Source organism: Lepisosteus oculatus, chromosome 24, assembly GCF_040954835.1.
Source record: "Lepisosteus oculatus isolate fLepOcu1 chromosome 24, fLepOcu1.hap2, whole genome shotgun sequence".
Classification (NCBI taxonomy): Eukaryota; Metazoa; Chordata; class Actinopteri; order Semionotiformes; family Lepisosteidae; genus Lepisosteus; species Lepisosteus oculatus.
In genome coordinates this window covers 12688285-12707796 of record NC_090719.1, presented here as the reverse complement: position 1 = coordinate 12707796, position 19512 = coordinate 12688285, and the positions used below count along the sequence as shown (strand labels likewise).

The window sequence follows — 19512 nt, the reverse complement described above, 5'->3', positions numbered from 1 at the left end:
GATTTTGGCAACTATAGTATTGAAAAGTAAAAGTCTGCTCTGGAATCAGTCCGGAGATGAGTAGCCAGATATATTCTTGGTCTTAAGGGGATCTCCTCCACTAACAGACCGAAGGAATGGGACTGTTTTACTCTTTAATAGTGAATTGTGTAAGGGGATTTGATACCAAATCCTCAAAGGTATTGACAGAGTCAACCGAGTGGACTTTTTCAGAATGTGCAGTGAAGCACAAACAGAGGACAAATGGGGAAAGTGCATTTAAAACTGAGAACAGGAAGTATTTTTCTACTCACCCAGTGGAAGTATGGAACACAGTACACAGACGTGCTTGAAGCCGATAACCGGACTTCTTTCAGACCTTAGGATCATTTAGCTACTAACTACCATGGCAGAGATGTCCTGAAAGCGATTCTTGTCAAACCGCTCTATGAGGTAGTGAGAGTTGCCTTTGAGAGAGAGAGAGAGAAAATTGAATGGATTGAGTAATTAGCTCTCAGAAAGAATGAAATTTCACATGACAGAAAGGAGGCTGTCAGGATAAGGAAGAGTGGGAGTTCTAGTGGGGGAGCACTGAGCCTGGTGTCACGATCGTCATCCCTCTTCTTAAGGGCGCTCCGACCCTTTCGTATTTTAGTTGATTCTGTGCACCCGCCCCCTGTTTAGTTTGTCATTATTTAAGCCTGGCACTCTCGCTATTCCTGGCTCAGCACTGGAAGACGGACGTCTGGAGGCCTGCCTAGCATCAAGTTGCCCTACAGTACATCTGCAGCTTGAGGGCTTCTGTTTCCGTTCTGACCTAGCTGAGTCCGGGGCTCGGAGCGCCTGGCCTCGTCATTCTGTTTTTAACCTCCTTTTCCTGTTCCGGATCCCACTCTTGATTTTAACCCTGTCTTGACTCGAATGGATCCTCTGGTTCCTGGGCTCTGGACTGCTCCCCGGATTCCCCCCTTTTGGACTGTCTGGATTCGTTTGCCTTCGCCACACCCCTGTCTGTCAACCCGTCCTGATCCTCTACGTCTTTTCCCTGTTGTCCTACTCCACGTCCGGATTATACCATCTGCACAGGGTCCTGAACTACACTTACAGCTGGCTTAAAGAACTCTTCCAGAGGGCTTGAAAGAATACAGCCCAGGCCATCACAGGTGGACAAGTTGGCTCTGTGGCAGTTCATAAGCCAGGTTCAATGGGGTAGAATGCAGTCTTGGACTCCTGAACCAGGATTGAATGGAGGTGTTGGAAACTTGGGGGTGTGGGTCAGGGCTCGGCATGGTAGAAGTGTACCTTGGTAGAAGAGAAGGAAGTCTAGATAACATGGGTTTGAGTTCTCCCTGGGCCATCCTAGCAGCAAATGGATTGGTGGTCTCCAGGAGTGTGAGAATAAAAGGAGTTCCTGGCCAAACAGGATCAGCAGAGGAAAATCTGGTAATAAGAAGGAACAAGTAAAAGTTTGTTCTGTGCTGAAAAGAGAAGAAATGAGACATGTTTCAGCTGTGGCGCCTTCTTCTGGTGTGGTGATAAGAAGTTAATAGGCGTTTGCTTAGTGAAGAGTAAAGGCGAAAGTTGAGTTAAAGTGATTTGCAATGAAGTCAGAGTGCAGAGTTACAAACGGAAACTGTGATGCATTAAAATCGACATCACGGGAAATGCACAGCTGGGAAGACTTGTAACTTGTCTCAGCAGAGGCAAGTGAAGCCCAACCTTTCAAGGAAGAGGACTTGCCATCTTCACCAAGGTGGGAGCACTTTGAAAGAACTAGAATCCCAGAGGGGACATGAAAGATGAAAGGCAATCTGCTTAAAACATAAAACAAAACATTGCAGTTGACACGCAGGCAGAGCAGTTTCTGAGTGTGCTGGTGTTGTGGCACCCTGACAGTAATGTCAGCTTCTGAGTTCTTGGGGAGATGGATGTGTTGTTCAGTATTTGCATCCCTTTAGGATATAGATTACGTATGCCTAGACTGAAGGTTCGTCACCACACTATTTGATGTAAGAATAAGAGGTAAATAATAATTTGTCTCCTCCTGAATGGCTGATTTATCAATATATTGTAAATCAAGTTGCCCTTTGCAGAGGGTGTGTCATCTGATTGTACAGTACTGCTATCCTTTAATAAACACTAGTTGTTTGTTTAGCCCTGTTTGTCTGAGTGGGCAGGAATGTTTGATTTACAAACTTGAAGCCAGGCAGCCTTAAAATCCAGAGCCCTGAAAAGGCACAACTCAGTAAACAGGAGCATTTTTCCTGTTGAACTCCATTTCTTACCCACCTTAAATACAATAGCTATTGCTTTACAACTATAGTTTTATTTTTTTTTATGATCATAATCCTAAAATATATATCCAATATTATTATTTATATGAAGAATGCAGTTCATGTTGTCATTGTTCCTGGCATTTTGTCTGTGTATGCTCTCCCCATTTTCTTCCAGGTGTACTGGTTTCCCAACTTGTACTAAAAACAAGCTGATGGGTTAATTGGCTTCTGGGGAAATTGGGGAAACTAAAAAAAACAGAGATACAAATGTGTCTCCAGCTGTGCTTAAAATACAATCATTCTTGAAATCCATTTCAAAATTTCAGTTCTGGCTAACCTCTCGTTACTATAAATGTCAAGACAGGGACAAAACATACAGTATTTGGCCACGTATTTAAACCATCTAAACTCGCTTTTCATTATTGATTCCTCTCCTAGAGAGCTCCTACCTCGCCTTTGTTTGAAACCCCTCTTGTGATACTTCTCCTGGCTATTGAACCTCCTTTTGCTTTTTGACCACGAACTCGCCTCACGCTTTGGAGTGCACACCTGTCTCTGTATTATTCAGCTTCTGATCTTCCTTTTGGCTTTTGATCACGTTCGAGTAACGTTTTGGAGTGTACGCCTGTTTCAGTATCTTCCCTCTCCTTCGTCTGCCTAGGATCCTCAAACCTCATCCTTGGGATTTGTGACCACATGCACTGGTTCATCGATAAATGCACAGTTTCTAGCATATTTTTATACTGCAGGGCTTTTCGTTAACTGGAAGACAGATGCAGGTCTAAAAGTCCTGGAAACTCACAAGGCCTGAAAAGTCTTACAAATCCCACCTGCACTTTTCTAATGAAGCAGTGCTTATATGAGCCAACATATCTCAACTTTTGAATTCACTTTATGCTCCAAGCAGGCAAATTGAATTGGTTATTAACATAACCCTTCCTCTCAAGCTTTGGGTATTATTTAAACTAACGTAATATCCATCTATAAAGATATTGGCAAAATCAAATGAAATTATTACAGACTATGATGTCTTAATTCCATTACAAATTAGAGCTAAACTAGATCATTTTTTTGTATCAAAATAAACTTTATTTCACGAACAACATTTCACAATACGTACACACTCGTAACAAATGATCCAACTCACATCAAATACGAACTTTCTAAATCACGTGATTGTCCATTATCAATCAGTGCAGGTGGATGATGGGGCTGGATTTGCACAATGAAAAGTCCCTCCAAGCCCCACCACCTGCTTTTGTACATTTCCCTGTCTCTGCCGGCTCTGAAACTATGGTTGTCCGGTCCTCCGCAGGACCTCAGGGGACCAGGGATTTCTGCTTTAGTCCCTGTGCAGGGCCCAAGTGATAGAGAAACCTCCAGTGTCCATCATGGGCACTAGAAGTTCACTTATCGGATTTATAGGCAATAAGATTTTATGGGGTAGTCAACAGTGTTTAGAAAGGGAAGGCTGGTCTTGCTTTATTATCTTGTTAGAGGTATTTGAACAAGCAACAGCAGTGAATAGAAGCAGAGCATATGGTTTATTTACATTTTCTGAAGACTTTCTTGTAAAAACAAATTGTTCTTGTGAGCAGCAGGCATGTATTTGGATAAACAACTGGTGAATGCACAGGAAATAGAGAGATAGATAAGGGATAACAGCTAAACATTGGAGTGATGCAATCTGTGAAGTGTGGGAAAGTAGTTTGCACGTTAACTGGAGAATAGGAGGTCTTCCCTTTGTGGGAGAGGGGAACAAGCTATCGAGCCGTGTTGTCAAAGCTGATACCCTGGCTTTCAAGAAACTGCTGGATGCGATCCCGAGATCAATGATCTGCTTGTCAAGGATGTAGTTCAGCAATCCGAACCTAGGTTTGTTGTAAGAGGCAGAATCCGGAAGAGACAGGAGGCGGACTTCAGGGAAGACTTTACTGGTTTACTTGTGATGCTAGTGAACAGTAACAGTACGTGAACAGGTGCACAAGGGAATGATCAAAGGCAACCAAGTCCAAGCAGGTCCACACGAAGGTCAGGGCACAGTCCAAAACTCCGATACTGGGAGATCCGTCCAGAGACAAGGACAAGGCTAAAATCCCCAGGAGGGGGGAACACCAACACAGGAACATTGAGGGATCACAGGGCGACGTGCTCCAGCCCCGGGCTCAGAGATCAGGGATGTCGCGGATGAGGCCTATGCCCTCAGGCAAGCCGTAGCCTGGTAGTAGGCGGGCCTCTAGACATCCGCAGTCCAGGGCTGAGCCCTGAGCCCTGGAGGCGCTGGGGTTATACAGGGAAAGACAAACAAGGCACAGCAGGAGAACATACAAACAATCACACGGAACTAATGACAAGAGAGCAGTGGAGCGCCCTCTAGAGGCTGGAGGCCAACTACTAACAGCCAAATTAGCTAAACTGGCTGTAAACGTCCTTTAGTTAAAATTCTCATGATCTTTTCTACACCTGACTTATGATCCTGTATAATGTTTCCCATTTCTGCTAACCCCCTCATCTCCACCAATGTTATGTACTCATTAAGACCAGTTCATATTATATTTGCCATTCCACACTGACTCGCCTTAGCAAGTGGGAGTCAGGAATTCTAGTGTGTTAATTAATAAACAAGGTATGATTGTTGTGCATCTGTACAGAAGCTTCGGGACAAATCACCTGACAGGATGGAAAGTTTCAGATGACGAGACCATGCACAAATGCAAGGCCCGGAGGCCTTATCCAGGCCTTGCTGCAGGTGTTTCTTTTAAATAGAGGGGTACTGGAACTTACCTTCCATAGTATGACCACAAAAAGATTCCGCAGATTGTCAGGGTCCCTCCTGTATTGAGTCTGCATGTTTGCTGCCTGTCTGCTGCCAGTCTACAGAAATGACTCTCTGTTTCTCCAACAGCAGCACCCTGGTAAATTTCCCTATTGTATCAGACAGGCAGGTTTTTTCCCTCATTTTACTCGACAGAGAATCCGGCACCAGGACTTTGACATCTCTTTTCATGATTCGTGGCTTTTAAGAGTCCTTAATCAATGTTGTCCATTTGATAACAACAGTTCTGTTTCAGATTACATATCGAATTATAAACTCCCGTTCACGCATCCTTCTTAAAACAGTCTCAGCTTCTTGGCTGCGGAGTAATATTTTAGGTGATAGTCTTGTTGCCTTGGGCCAAGGCAATTTGCATCATTAACAGCAAAAGCTCTTATACATACAGACAGTTAAAGTTGTTTTAATTTACTGTTAAATGTTTTGAAATGGGAGCATTTTCATTGTAAAGTTCCAACTTATGCCAGTCATTTTAGATTGAAAAAGATAAATGACTCACAGTATTAATTTTATTTAGTATTTCACGTGTAAAATTAAAAGACAAAGACAGGTCTTTATACTATGAGAGACAACAGTAGGTATTCATGAAGCAAACTGAATACTGCTCATGAAATCACAGCTGGGCTTTTGTCTCTGTTTTAAATCTGTCACGCATAAGGAATACCTAGGAATTACAAAGTTCAGAATCCCCATTGCTGAACATGAATTTCACTTTCTGTTATGATATCTGAGATAATATAAATATTAACCACAACAAGATGCAGATAACATTTCACATTAACATTGTGGTATTTAAATACACAGGTGTTTAATCACACTTTTAGCTTTTCCTTTTTGTTTCTGGGGTTCTGGCAAAGTTATTGTCACGTGCTGTACAACTAGAGGGCGCTCTTCTTCTGTCCTGTTCCTAGTTCGCTGTGATTATTCACGCCTTTCCAGTGTGTCTTGTTATGGAGCCTATTTACTTCCTGTGTCTGCTCTGCTCCTGGCTCAGCATTGAGGGTACGGATGTCGTGAGACCCGCCTAGCACCAGGGCGCCCCACGTCCGTGGCCTGAGGGCATAGGTTTCTATACTGACATCGTCCGACCCCCTGAGCCTGGGCTAGCCTCCATGTTGCCCCTTTTGCCTCTACGCACAGGGTCTCCACTGCTCTCCTTGTCATTCCACGGCATGCCCTTCCGACATCTGTGACAGTTGTGATACGTGAGTTTTAAAAAGTATCAAAGAGCTGCTATGAAAATGTTTTAAAGGCTGACGATCTGCGTCAAGTCACATGCTAGTGATGCAATTTGTTTTCAGAGCCATAATTGGAATGTATGTTTTGTGTCTGAAATGTACTTTAATAGGCTTTGTGTGTTTTTAACTTTGGACTTCTGCTGCCTTATGTACAGTAACTAAAACTACCTCCAAGATTCTTAAATGTCAAAACAGCACCCCCACTGCTGCTTCCCTTGTAAGGTCTAAGGAAAGTCAGAAATGACTTTGGCTTCTTAGTTGAATTGTTTGGCTACGTGCACAAAACAGAATCTTTCAGCTGTAGGGTTAGAGAGATAGGCATTTAGGTTTGAGCCAATAAAAGCTGAGGGCCAGAGCTTGAGAAAGTCTATGGAACTAAACCAAATGAAGATGAAGTTGCTTGTGTAGTTTTCTATTGTGTGTAGAATTCTCATTTCTGCAATGAACTCTTTTTGATATTTAGAATGCAAAGTATCTAATTCAACTCTTTACAATTTGTCAGGAATATAGAGTTACTGATTGAGCCCCTCAGGAGCCTGAACATCTTTACTATTCACTGATCATTCAAAGGAAAACCCTCCATTTTTCACATGGATATGTATTTCAAAGTACACCGTTTTGCCCATTCTCAGTACTTGCTGTGTTTGTGTACGCATGCAAGTCACACCAGAAGTCAGTCTTTAATCTTCAGAGCACTTGGCCTTATTGCACACACGTACTGTATGCATTACAGAGGAAGTAAAAATATTAAATGTGGCTTTGCAAGCAATAAAATTATTTTAGCAATGCAATTCGCTGGGTTTTGACATAATTAAACTGATTTATTTTCATGACAAATATGGCAAACGTTTCTAAGTCACATTTTTGTGTGTTCTAAAATCTCTGACTCTATTGGTAGTGTTCAGCATGGGTTCAGACCTGTACAATGCATTTCCTCTCTTGCTTCTTCAGTCACACTGCAGAGCTCAGACGAAACCCAGTACAACCAGGGTGCTTGGTCACTGGGGTGAAGCTCACTCTGACAATGATATTTTTATGCTCAATGCAGCTCAGAATATTCTTTCCCTTTTTGGTGTTTCTCCTTTGAAGAAACGTGCATTAGAAAACAAAAACATAACGCTACATTTTTGTGCGACAGGGGCATGAAGGATTGCTCAAAGAACCTCTCACATCTTGAACTCATTTGGCAACTTAGCTTGTTGGATTACATTTCTTCCTGTCACACCACGCATGCCTGCTTACACAAGCAGATCCAGAGTCAACGGAGCTGAAATGTGGACCGTAAGTTTGATGTCTTTGTTAACGCAGAGCGGGCTGGGAATGAAGGGAAGACTTGAAAGAGCAAGACTGTGCTGCTTTAGTCAGAGCCCTGTGTTGCAATCTCATTCTCACTTCACTGGAGCCAAATATGAAAATTCCATTTCACAACAGGAAAAGCGAAAACGAATAACAATGCTCAGGGAACTTAGCATGGAAAAAGTGCGTATGCAGTTTCATCAGAGGGAAATCGGCAAAGAGTTGTGACACCCACCCACAGACTCTCTCTCTTTCATGGGGGACACTGGCAAACAATTGAACTTTCTTGCATGTTAGCAATCTAATGGGCCTCAGGCATTCTCAAGATCCAGCATGCCCTTTTGCAATCGCTTTTGACAACTGTCTGCAGCTGTTCTCTGTTTTTCGACCCATGTGCAATTGCATCTCATGTTCTACACCTGGAAATAAGTTAAGCCTATTAGTATATCGGCAGAACAGAAATATTTCCTTCACACCCTCCAGTTTTAGGTCTAAGAGACACTTTAAAATGAAGCTTATATTGCTTACGTAACGGGAAGTGATGTGGAGGACTGGGCAGTTTCTGGACTGGAAAAGTGGGAATTCAAATCCCAACTGAGACACTGCTGAAGTACTCTTGACCACCTCCTTCCAGTAAAATACCTGTCTGTACTGCATGAATGTAAGTTGCTTTGGATACCAGCACCAGCCAAATAAATTTTGAGTTATCTGTCTAATAGAAAATGATGTACAATATTCTCAATGGCCAAATCTGCGTTATTTTTGTTTTCCAATAATTCTAATACAGAATCCCAAAAGGAACCGTCTCCCAAATTTAATCTGCATGACTGCCCTCTGTGCCCTGCCTGTCTCCCAATGGCTTCACCATGCTGCTGAGGATCTCCAGCCCTGCTCCTGGAGATTTCCAATCCAGCAGCTTTTACAGGACTAAGCCAGCTTGATGTAAAAACGGAGTGGGGGGAGGGTCACGGAACTCATAAACTCCACAGGAAACCAAAACAGCCGAAAGGATAAAAGAATGTTCATTTCCTTAAGTGCTAGACAATAGAAGCTCGATGAAAGTGTAGCTTTGCAGGAAATGCACACCTAACAATTGTTTTTTATCAGTCTGTGAAGAAAAACAAATCTGAGGAACAGTACGCAGACAGTGGTAGGGAATTTTACAACCAAATTAAACTCCCCAAATTAAATGAGACTTCCCCATGGTGTGTACAGGCAAGACTCCATTTAGACCAGAGGTGAGATGGTCAGGGTCCATATCCCAACATAACGTGCAGCAGTAGAACAGACAGGAGATGATAAACACAGCAATGACGATGATTGTGGATCCACAACAACAGGTGTTATGCACAGCAAAAGTCTGTAAATGTACATCCGAAATGTGTAGCAGAGCACTGTTCAACCCAGAAAGTGTGCAACAGTCTGGGGCAGTTGATGAATCCTAGTACAGTTAAAAGCTGAACTTGTGTACGTCAATCGGCAGGCAAGTAGAGATTCGTAGCAGAGATCGCAGTCAGGCACACGGCAGAAGTGGAGTGAGGCGTAAGCACCAGAGAAGACCCAAAGGGATATTTGTGCAGATGAAGGGGTCGTAGCGCTGGAGAGTTCACCAAGGTCAGGCGAAAAAAAGGCGAGGGAGGTGAATACTTTCTGAAGGCACTGTATGTACGTCATATGCTCAGTGTACTCCAAGGAGTTCAAGAAACTAGTTTTTCAAAAAGCCGCGTAACAGGAAGAGTGAGCGAAAAACAAACATCGAGAGGTAGATGTAAAACCAGAGAATGCCTATGGTATCGTAAAATATTACCCAATGAATTACCATACAGGAGAACAAAAGACAGAGGAAGTACAGTAATACAGCTGCTGCCTTCACTACAAATGCCGCTGGTGCAAATATTTGTTTTCCACATAGACTTTGGAGCAATTAGACAATGTGGGGGGAAGGCCTCCGTGCTCTGCTATCGAAGCTACAGCGGGTTAGACCCTGACGTCCGGAAGTGATTCGATAAGATGCCCCAGTGTCGTCTTATACATTGCACATTTTATTGCCCTGCAGCAGCAGCTGCCAAACTGAAACAAATAGGTCGATAACCGAACAGAGAAAAAGAGATACAAGAACCGCGTAACACATATTTTCCCTCAAGGACCTTTGTGTGCCATTTTGTGGATTGCGTAGTTGACTGCCTTTTCTGTAGGTGAAGGTCCATGCGGTGCCACCTAAGGGTGTGCAAACGTTGTTTGTCAGATAGGAAACTGCCGAATATGGAAAACCCCCTGGCAGGGATGTGCAGAGGAAGTTGTCGATGAACCTTCACTGCCTGAAATGTTTCCGTTTGCCGAGTGTAGCTTCCAGTCAGTGTAAACACAAGCAACGTAGCCACTGCAGTGCCTGCAGACGCACTGTTGGTAGCAGAAATGACAGGAAAGTGACCTAATTCCTTGCATTCTGATAGTACTTCCAAAGGAGTCCAAACGCTATTCACACAGGAGAGGGGATCCGCTAACATCCTCCCCTGGGGAGGAGAAGCCAGCTGCCTGACACACAGCAGCCATTATATACCAGAAGCTCACTGTCAAGCTGATCAAGGGGAATTCTCAAGCCCAGATTTCTGAAGGATTAACGCTTTCCAGGGTTCTCAGTTTGAGAAGGTTTTCCATCTGCTAAAGTTGTCACACAACCTCAGTTGAGGTCTTTTCATAAGCTTTCGTAAGCCCAATTCACCTTTTCTTCCGGGAAGTCATTTTCTTACGTATCTTTGTATTTATATCTTATTTGTATTCTTAGAAAGTAGAGTTTATTTAATGTATGTTTTGGCTTTCGCTTAGATTTGCAGATCCACAACTTTTTTCTGTTCTTTCATTTTGTATCGGGGTTACAGATCCTGCCTCCTCTCTGGTTTAAGGGGGCAGTCCCAATATCTCAGACCGGTTATTAAATCATGGTAACAAAATACAGTCATTGATGTTATAGAAAAAATGTACGAATTTCGAGTTAAGCACAAAAACTTTGTGAAAGTGCTCTAAGTCACCATGTTGCCAGAGACTTGCATTTGAGTTCCCACAAATTTGGACGTGATGCAGCCCTTCCCTCTCACTAGTCACTGCAATGGTTGAGCGAATACGTACAGGATGTGCAGCAGAGGTTTCACTGTAGAAATGGTTGTGATCTACATGCAGAGCTAACAAGTCTGTAGCAGTTTTCTGCAAAACCTGCAAAAACAAGCCTGTTTGTTTGCAACGTAATAGTTCCTCTTCATGTCACTGGAATTTGGGTTGCCACATTCTGAATTGCAGAATATGACGCTGCACAGACCTGGAAATCTAATCTGTTTTGTGACGGAAATTGTACACGTTGCTGTGTAATATTTAATTTTTTAAAATGCACTGATCACTGCTGATTCTTTTTAACCCCCAAATATAAAAATAGTGTTGCAGTTCTGCTTAAAATGAGAGCTTACCTGTCCATGAGGAGGAGCCTAGTGAGGGGTTTAGGATATTTAACCCGTCACTCTGGTGTACAGTAGTACTTTAGTTTTGTCCAGTATCCTTGTCTGCATATTGGTACACAGCCTGAGAAATGGAAGGCCTGTTGTTTTGAAACCACTGGTAAGAAATTTCACTGAGTTTATTTTTTGTTGAATAGTTTCTTGTACGGATATTTTTTTTGCACAGGAGGACTGTTAGCAAATGGACACTACGTTGCACTAGTGTTTTGAATGGCCCATATTTTGTATGGGCTACCCTGTCAGATGGTTTAGTCAGACCCTAGTTCATCAGAATTTTAATTTGATAAAAAGAATTATAGGAACGAAAGAATTTCGAGTGTTGGTGCTACTGTACGAGCACCTTCAACAAACATCTAAATTACTAATTAAGCACAATATTAGACATACGCGTGTGCAGTGTTTTCAAGGGACATACTTGTGTGCCTCTAATTTGACAGTTATTCCCAAATCAAGTCACAGAACGATTTGCAAACCTACAAGACGCGTCTTGTCAGTCTTATTGATCTAAGAGCCTGCATGAAGATTATTTTCAATAGCATGTCACAAAACACACATCCACAGTGGAATATTTTAATATTATTATTTTATTAAATAACAAATATAATCATAAATGATAGAATCCTACCACACAAAACAATTACTCCACATTTACATAGTAATATTATTGCAATTGGGCACAGTACATTGTACTGTACTCTACAACTGTTTTAATATAAAACGTGACTTACATCTAAGCATTAAACATTGAATGTAAATTAATCAAACTATTACATAATTGTGGCCACCACAGCACTTGACACCTAATGTCAGGCATTACAGACATTGTCATCATATCAACATACCACCTAGTACAGCAGCTGCATTCTCATAAATGTTTTTTCAGATGTGGAAGGATGGCACGTGCAAAATTTAAAATGAGGTCCTCTAAAGTTTAGAAGGTAGTTCACTCAGTAGAACATGAATATGTATAGCTATATGTATCCAAATATATGGAGGATATTTGTGTGTGCACATTTATTCCAAATCATTTAAGTGCATTCAAAGAGACTGTTCATTACATGTGGAACCACAATCAAGGCTTCTCGGCTCAAGCCACATCTCTGCCACAGACAACACACAATGTCACAGCACTGGCCTGTGCAAACGGGTTTCCAGAAAGCACAACTGTCTCTCCTCTTCTGGACCCACATTTTATGATGTGCAAATTTTAAATTCAGGACACTGAGTAGTCTCAGGCAAAGTGCTGAATTACGCAGGGAGAATTAGGTTGTGCAGATATCATTAAACTACTGCATTAGTCATTGTTATCATACTTTCAAAATTGACTGGAGTCAGTTACAGAACAAATATGAATAGGGAGTAGTTATCTTCCTATAAATATCTCCACATTTATATCCCTCCCAAATTCCTGTAATATTAAAGTCACAAACATTATGCAACCAAACTGCTGCTATGTTTTCCTTACATGCATCTACTTTACTTTTTTTTACATATCTATTTACACAATCGTCAACTCAACAAATACTTTAATACTCAATAAATACTATTTTTAAAAAAGAGAACCTTTCTAACTACTGGCTGGGTTTTCTGTCACATTCATTTTATGACTTCAGAGAGCTCGACCGGTAAGAAACATCTCTGTCCTCTCTTCTCTGCAAGAGCGACACTCAGGTCTTTCTGTTGGGAAGTCTACTACAAGTCTACTACAAAGACTCTGTCTGCAATGTTGCCCTTCAAACTCCTGGCAATACATATAAGCAGCAGTCATCATTCCTGAGAGATTTCTGCTGTGGGACTGCCAAGAGACAGAGATAATGGTAAAAGTCAAAGTTCATTCCTAGGCTAACAGAACAGGGCGTCCTGTACCCTAGTTGCTCCAGTCCGCTCAGAATTTCTGGGGGTCATCCCTGCAGAGAAGGGGACGCATGTGCTTTCTTGTCCACTTAACATCCTGGAAACCAGAATAAGCTCTAGCCTTCTAGCTCTGTGGCTCAGATATGGAGATGACCTACTAACAGAACGGTCTAACAGCACTAGAATCATTTTTTTTGCATATTAAATAGCAAACAAACCATCACAAAGATTGATATATGCGCAAATTAAGATACTTATCTTCTTAAATAGAGTATGCTATTGATAGACAAGTACCAGGGTTCTTCTTCTAGGTCAAAAGAATCTTGAAATCTAGTGTCATGATACAAGGACTAGATTGGCTATTTTGCTTTTAGGTTTATTTTGATTTTTTTCTAGCAATTTATAAGCCAGGGACAAACATTCGATGTGTCAATTTGCTGATCCATGGAATGTTGTTTTTCAGCCTCTAATAACCCGGGTACTTGTATAGTTATTGAATAAATAGTCCCACGTCCCACAGTAATGCTTCACCTAACGCCCCTTGGGTGCAGTGTATATTGCATATATGTAGAATAAAAACCACATTCTGGCATCAAAGGTTCGACATCGACATCAAAAAGGTTTTTTCGCTGAAAACGAGAAAATACGTTTTGATAACAAAACATGCGATAGAAACCTGCATGAACCCTGTTTTGCTGTACCCCTCTGGAAAGAAGTGAATTCAATTGGCATTCTGTTGAATCACACGTAATAGCTCAGGGGATCAGACCAAATCATACATATGAAGAGCTGCCAACTTTGGCTATGACTTTCTACACGTCAGCTGCCTCTAGTGCAAACTGAACCCATCAGTTTTTAGTGCAGATTTTCCCAAATTAATCCCAAATTGCAATTTGATATGACACTTTTCAATCTCAAGTGTTTTGCATGCAGGGGGCAACTCACTCCATCCACCCTCTGAACTGCGGCACTAGTCTGGGTGATGCACAGTGCTCACACTTCCCAGCAGATCAGATGGGTAGCTGAGAAGCCATTCCCTTAGTTTTCTGTAGGTAGATCAGAGTTTACGAGCCCAGAGTGGGCTAAAACCCTTACTCTTTCGAACAGTACCACGTGATCTTTAACGACCAAGAAGTCAGGACCTTGGTTTGCCATCTCATTTGAAGGATGACACCTCCTGCAGTACAGTGTCCCTCATCACCTTACTGGTGCATTAGTTTTGGAAATTCTGATCCAGAGGGAGGGCTGGTACAACAACACCACTTCAAGCAGCCATCAGGCCTTCCTAGTATTTGACCAGGCCCAGCCTTCACCTGACTGTGTTACACTGAACAAAATATAAAATATTAGAAAAATCAGGATCACATGAATTACTGTGCCAGGATACTAAAAATTGTACCAATCTTTTATTTTGTTTTTAAGCACCGCATGCAGTCCATCGGGTTTACATGGGCTTGTAAATATGCCACATTGTAGCAAAATACTACCTTGGAAAATCTGGTAATAAATCTGATCATCTGATCATTTTGACTGAAATGTCCAATGTACAGACTATATCCCTGTAATCTCAGATCACAGGCCTCATTTTTGGTAATGTAAGGAAGGCGAAGCTCTTGCCCGTCTTGTTAAAGTGTTGTCCTAACTAACAGAAAATGCAGTGGTTTTGTATCCTCCTTAAGCCTCCTACCCCACCCCCCCAAAAATAAATAAAAGACATCATGAAATACCCCAACCATTTTCACATTGAACCCCCTCCTTATCCCACCCCTAAGCTGACTTAAAGCAAGTAAGCCCCAAAGAAGGTTTTCTTTTCATCAGTGAAGTCGACCAAGGTGATATTGTTGACGAGCACCATCAGTTTATCACCTTTTTCCAGTAAGAACACAGCTCCAGAATACAGGCTCTTCATCCACGTGTCGCTGCCACATTCCACAGTCTTAAAAGAAGTGATGAGATCTGAAGGTGTAGGGTATCCATTGGTCATCTTGCTGATGGTCTGACTCAACCTCACCGGCTCACAGCCCCTCTTCCCATGATCGTGCATCAGGGCTCTGAAGGTGACTTGAGCGTAGACGAAGTACCGTCCCGATTCAGGGATGAGCAGGGCGTTGTCGGTGTACGCAAACCCGCTGTCCGTGAAGGCATTGCCCAGGTTCGATTCCCACGGCAGGATGTTCTCCAGTTTGGCGGTCGTCTCCATTTTGGCTGCGGAGAGAGAGAAGGGCCCAAGCGGGGGGGACGTCAGAAACTGAAACCGAGCGCGGGGCTCCCGGGACTGGAGACCGCCACTGGCCGGGACGCTCAGCCGAAAAGCATTAGCAGGAGGGTGCGTGCGTGGGATTATAAAAAACAAGCTAGAAAGAAAACGTTTTAATTTCCCGTGCGGAAAGAAGTGATTGAGAGATGTCAGGCTACATCAGAGAATGATAAGAATACTAGGCTCAAATCTAAGTATTGTAACAGCTCTTTTATAAGGTAAACCATGCAATGTTTTTTTGTGTGTAAACTTCTACCTCTTACAGTACAAACGGCATATTTTTTTATTTGATGTTTTCTTTATTCTCGGGGGGTGCCTTGCACACGATCTGGCCCAAGGGAAACGCTCCCGTTTTTCAAAGCAGAAAGAATTTGATCGAATCCTCCTGAGTTAAACCACAAATCAGCTCCACGGAGCTCTGTTTACTTCACACAACCCACAGGCTTCACCACATTACTCACCGGCCCTACTGGCTGTTGCTGTAGGTGAATCTGAGGTCACTCTTACAGGGTGTGGTTTACACACCAAAGAAAAGGCTGCATTATTAGTGGCGCAATAAACTTTCCCAATGCTATTCTATACACTCCTGATCTTCCTGTCTAAGGATCAGAGGATCACATGCAGCCTGTTGCTGCCAGAGAAGGAGGAATAAACAAATAGCGCTTCCTGAAGAAGGAGGGTCAGCCACTTCCTAGCCTACACAGTAAGCCAAAAAGCCACGACCTTGCCTATATACAAATAATCAAGTGCCGAACTGACATCTACAAATTCACGATCTCTTCTGTCAATCTCCCTTTCAATCCACTGGCAATTTCGTTTTGCAGCTTGCTGCTAGAAGCGTGCCAGACCCTTTATCAACGGTGCTTGTACCTCTTCGGCTTGTAATGTTCTGTTTTTAAAAAGCAATGCCACATTTTCCAAAGCTTTAATGTTCGGCTTGGATTCTTTGAGGGACGGGAGGCAATTTTGTGACAAAGCAATAGCCACAGTAATACCTTATGTGTTATCTAGATGGTTTGCCAACAAAAGGATTAATTAATTCAAACATCCTTAATTGTCTGTTCGCATATAGTTTCACCTATAGCATATAGTGTTCCCCTATAGATATTCTTAGGGAAATTCTAGGGAAAATTTGAATTTTTATTGACATACTCATCCATGCTGATTTTTTCTTTTGGCTTTCTCAAACTGTTCAGTTTTTTGAGTTTTTTACACCTGTCCAAACACCTGATACCCAGGGAAACTAGAACAAGTCCTGATGCATTGCTTTTTTTGTCTGAAGAACATAACACTAAATAATTCTCAATCGTTGCTTTAATTTCTTTGTGTGTAGCTCTTATCGGTAACAACAATGAGAATGGATGCATTTTGCCACATTAAAATTAACCAGTTTGACAAAACATGTTGCCAGACAGGCTGGGTCACGAATTAATTATTTTCACTATCGCACTTCAAGAAGGAGTGGAATTCATTCGATCTATTTTAATGTCTTCTGTGATTAGGGATCTTGTTTCTGAGAGTTAACAAATAAGAAGGAAACAACAGGTTTTTTATAAATATTTTCACGTGCATATTCCATTTTTTTTCTGGAACTGGAAATGTCGACTAAAACTGTGCAATGTCTTTTTTAGAAGAGATGATGGTGATGACTTGCAAACTGCAGACAGTGCACCTTTCAAACTGTGCAATCTCTCAAATGTCATACTGTACTTAGTGTTCTGTTTCTAAGACGTAACAGACAGGCCCCCATTACATAATAACACCTAAACCCTAACAGCCACATATTTCAGACTCTAAAACTTGACAACAGTTTCCACTGGCTGAGGAGGAGAAGGTCTTGATTAATCTTGAGCTGTATAGAACAGTCAAGCTCAGCCTCTTAGTGGAGTTGCTGAAAATCAGAATGTATTTAATTGTGTAGATATAAACCTGTGTACAAACAGGGTTTAGTATACCGTTTCAAAGAATACTGAAGGAATTAGAGCACATTGCCAAGATGAAATATTCCCTGCTCATATCACATGGCTCACAAATTTTTAAGACTGTTGTACTTACCAGTCAGGTGAGCTTTTGGCATAGATCTCTTAGGAGATGGAGTCAATAAGGCCATTTGTTGTGAAGGACCTTTTTGAAGGGAAAAAAAAACATTTATTGGCACAGAATCTCATTTTCATTTAGACTAGTTTGCTGCTTTATTCAGGTCGATGCCTCAATTGTAAACCAATATACATACTGTATACAGCTCTTTTTTTTACAACGCTTTTTGTAAGGTAGCTGTTATGCTTTGCCACTGCTATGCCTGTTGATTGCACCGAGAATACAATTTTCTCTGTACAAATCTATGTTCTCTAAGGCTGTCCTAGAAAACATAATGTTACTCTTAGTTGAAATCAGAACAGAACCTTTCAAATCAATCCTAATGTGGACATTTTCTCCAAAAGGAAAACGTTAAACCCCCACCACCAAAATATTTGTTTATTCAGAAAAGAATTATTTTAAACTGTTTAAGCAAATCAATTCTTAATTCTTACACACTGTAAAAACGCATACTTGACTTTGAGTGGAAGTGGTTTATTTATTGTTCTCTAAGCAAATACGACAAACGTCTGAAATCGAAACCTCATATTTCACACGGAATTCATAAAGACCGATCGTCTTCTATCTTCAGCTGTGTCCCTATCAATGAATTTTGTCAGACAAATCTGAAATACGCGATTTTAGACAAAAGCCCAGGACGCATTTTTCTGACCCTTGCCGAAAAGATTTCAGACAAGTGAAAATAATACTAGAATAACCAGAAAAATAAACTAAAAATTGCAACAGAATACCATTCAATTGTCTTCCAGCAATATTCACTACTGCCACAGTAACTTTTATTAAGCACGCCTCGTGACTGCTATGAGAAACTATAATCATTTTCATCATTTCATTTTTTACATTAAATTTGTTCTCCTTTTGGAAAAAAACAACAACATAGGTGTGATTGGTTTTAAAAAGAAAAACACCGATTTATGCTGCCAAAATACAGGTTTACGCTATTTACTCATTTTCTATATAAAAATAGTCAGAGAATCTTACCTTGCGAAACTTGCGCAGCTGTCTGTAAAAAGAGAGAATAGAGTTAGACTGGTTGAGCACGCGTGTTTTATCTGTTAATTGGGATAAAAGATTTTAATCAGCTCCAGGGGTGTGTGAAGAATGAAAGTGTTTCATGAGCTCCCCACACGCCCTCTCAAGTTTACAGTTAGAGTTAAGTGTCAGTATATCTTTTGCCTTTGAGAGGCACTCCGGTCAGCACAATCTCTCATGAGCCTTTCTCGTACTGTACATACTGTAGTGTCCTGAAACCGTACTGTACAGTACATCGCTGCTGACTGGACGCTACCCACCTGGTGATCAGAGGGTTCCCTCTGAGTTGCGTGACAGAAGAGCAGGAAAGCCGCACAAGAGATGAACAGAAAGCCCAAGGAAAAACGAGAGACACAGTCCCTCCTCTTCATCTCGTTGCAGGTATTTATTATCACGGCCACAGATCTTTCGTGCTCCAAGATCTGCAGTTTCGTCTCCTCCGACACGTCAGCCCCGCGATCCATAGTTTCTCCGTATCAGCAGCAGCCCAAGCCGAGAGCAATAGCACGTACTGTATCTCAGTCTTGAATGTGTTGATGCGCGATATCCTCTTCATCGAACCGAGCCCCTCTTTATACTAATTAGATCCCCCGCGTTCTTTGTTTAGCACCGCCTACGAACACGAACCAGAATATTCATTTTTGTTTTTCGGCGATGGGCGATGTAGAATCGGAAAGTCCCAGAGGGCGACCCTAATAAAAGTCGCTTTGCGCATTACACAACGGCACAGGATCTCAACTGGATGAGCGAAAGGGGGTGTTACCGCGGAGACTTTACAAGGAAAGTGCGGTTCTAACAGCGCATGATTCACTCGGCACCCTCTGAGGAACCTCCTCTCGTTTCTTTCCGCAGCCCTTTTCCCTTTCGGGTTTCTGTCGAGGCTGGCGAGCAGGATTTGCGCCGCTGGAGGTCCCTGCTGCCTCACAGCTGCTTTCACAACGCAGCGCGCCGAGAAGTTCCGCTTCCAACGTGAAAACAGCATTCCTTCGCCAACGAGGAATCTGTCTCTCCGCGTACACGACTAGATCAATTTGGGTGACCGGAGAATAAGTTACAGAATAATGACATTACGGCCATAACCTTCAAATTATTAGTAGTTGCAAAGAATTTACTTGGCTGAAGCGTATATCCAACATAGCCCCGG

At 42.0% G+C, this 19512-nt stretch overlaps 1 protein-coding gene across 1 annotated transcript; it reads right to left on the bottom strand.

The window, feature by feature from the left end:
- Positions 1 to 11694: 11694 nt before the first annotated feature.
- Positions 11695 to 19228, bottom strand: LOC102687795 (TNF superfamily member 15). Its single transcript, XM_015367165.2, has 4 exons — positions 18629 to 19228; positions 18318 to 18339; positions 17295 to 17363; positions 11695 to 15187 (listed from the first exon to the last, which is right to left on the bottom strand). Exons 1-4 carry the CDS (start codon positions 18830 to 18832, stop codon positions 14760 to 14762), a joined length of 723 nt encoding a protein of 240 aa, XP_015222651.1. The 5' UTR covers positions 18833 to 19228; the 3' UTR covers positions 11695 to 14759.
- Positions 19229 to 19512: the final 284 nt, after the last annotated feature.

Bases quoted from the DNA above. Each gene is read 5' to 3' on its own strand.
- LOC102687795 (XM_015367165.2), bottom strand. From the start codon at position 18,832: ATGGATCGCGGGGCTGACGTGTCGGAGGAGACGAAACTGCAGATCTTG. The intron at 17,364-18,317 runs GTAAGATTCTCT...CCCTTCAAAAAG, and splicing joins AGCTGCGCAAGTTTCGCAAG to GTCCTTCACAACAAATGGCC. The intron at 15,188-17,294 runs GTAAGTACAACA...CTCTCTCCGCAG, and splicing joins GCCAAAAGCTCACCTGACTG to CCAAAATGGAGACGACCGCC.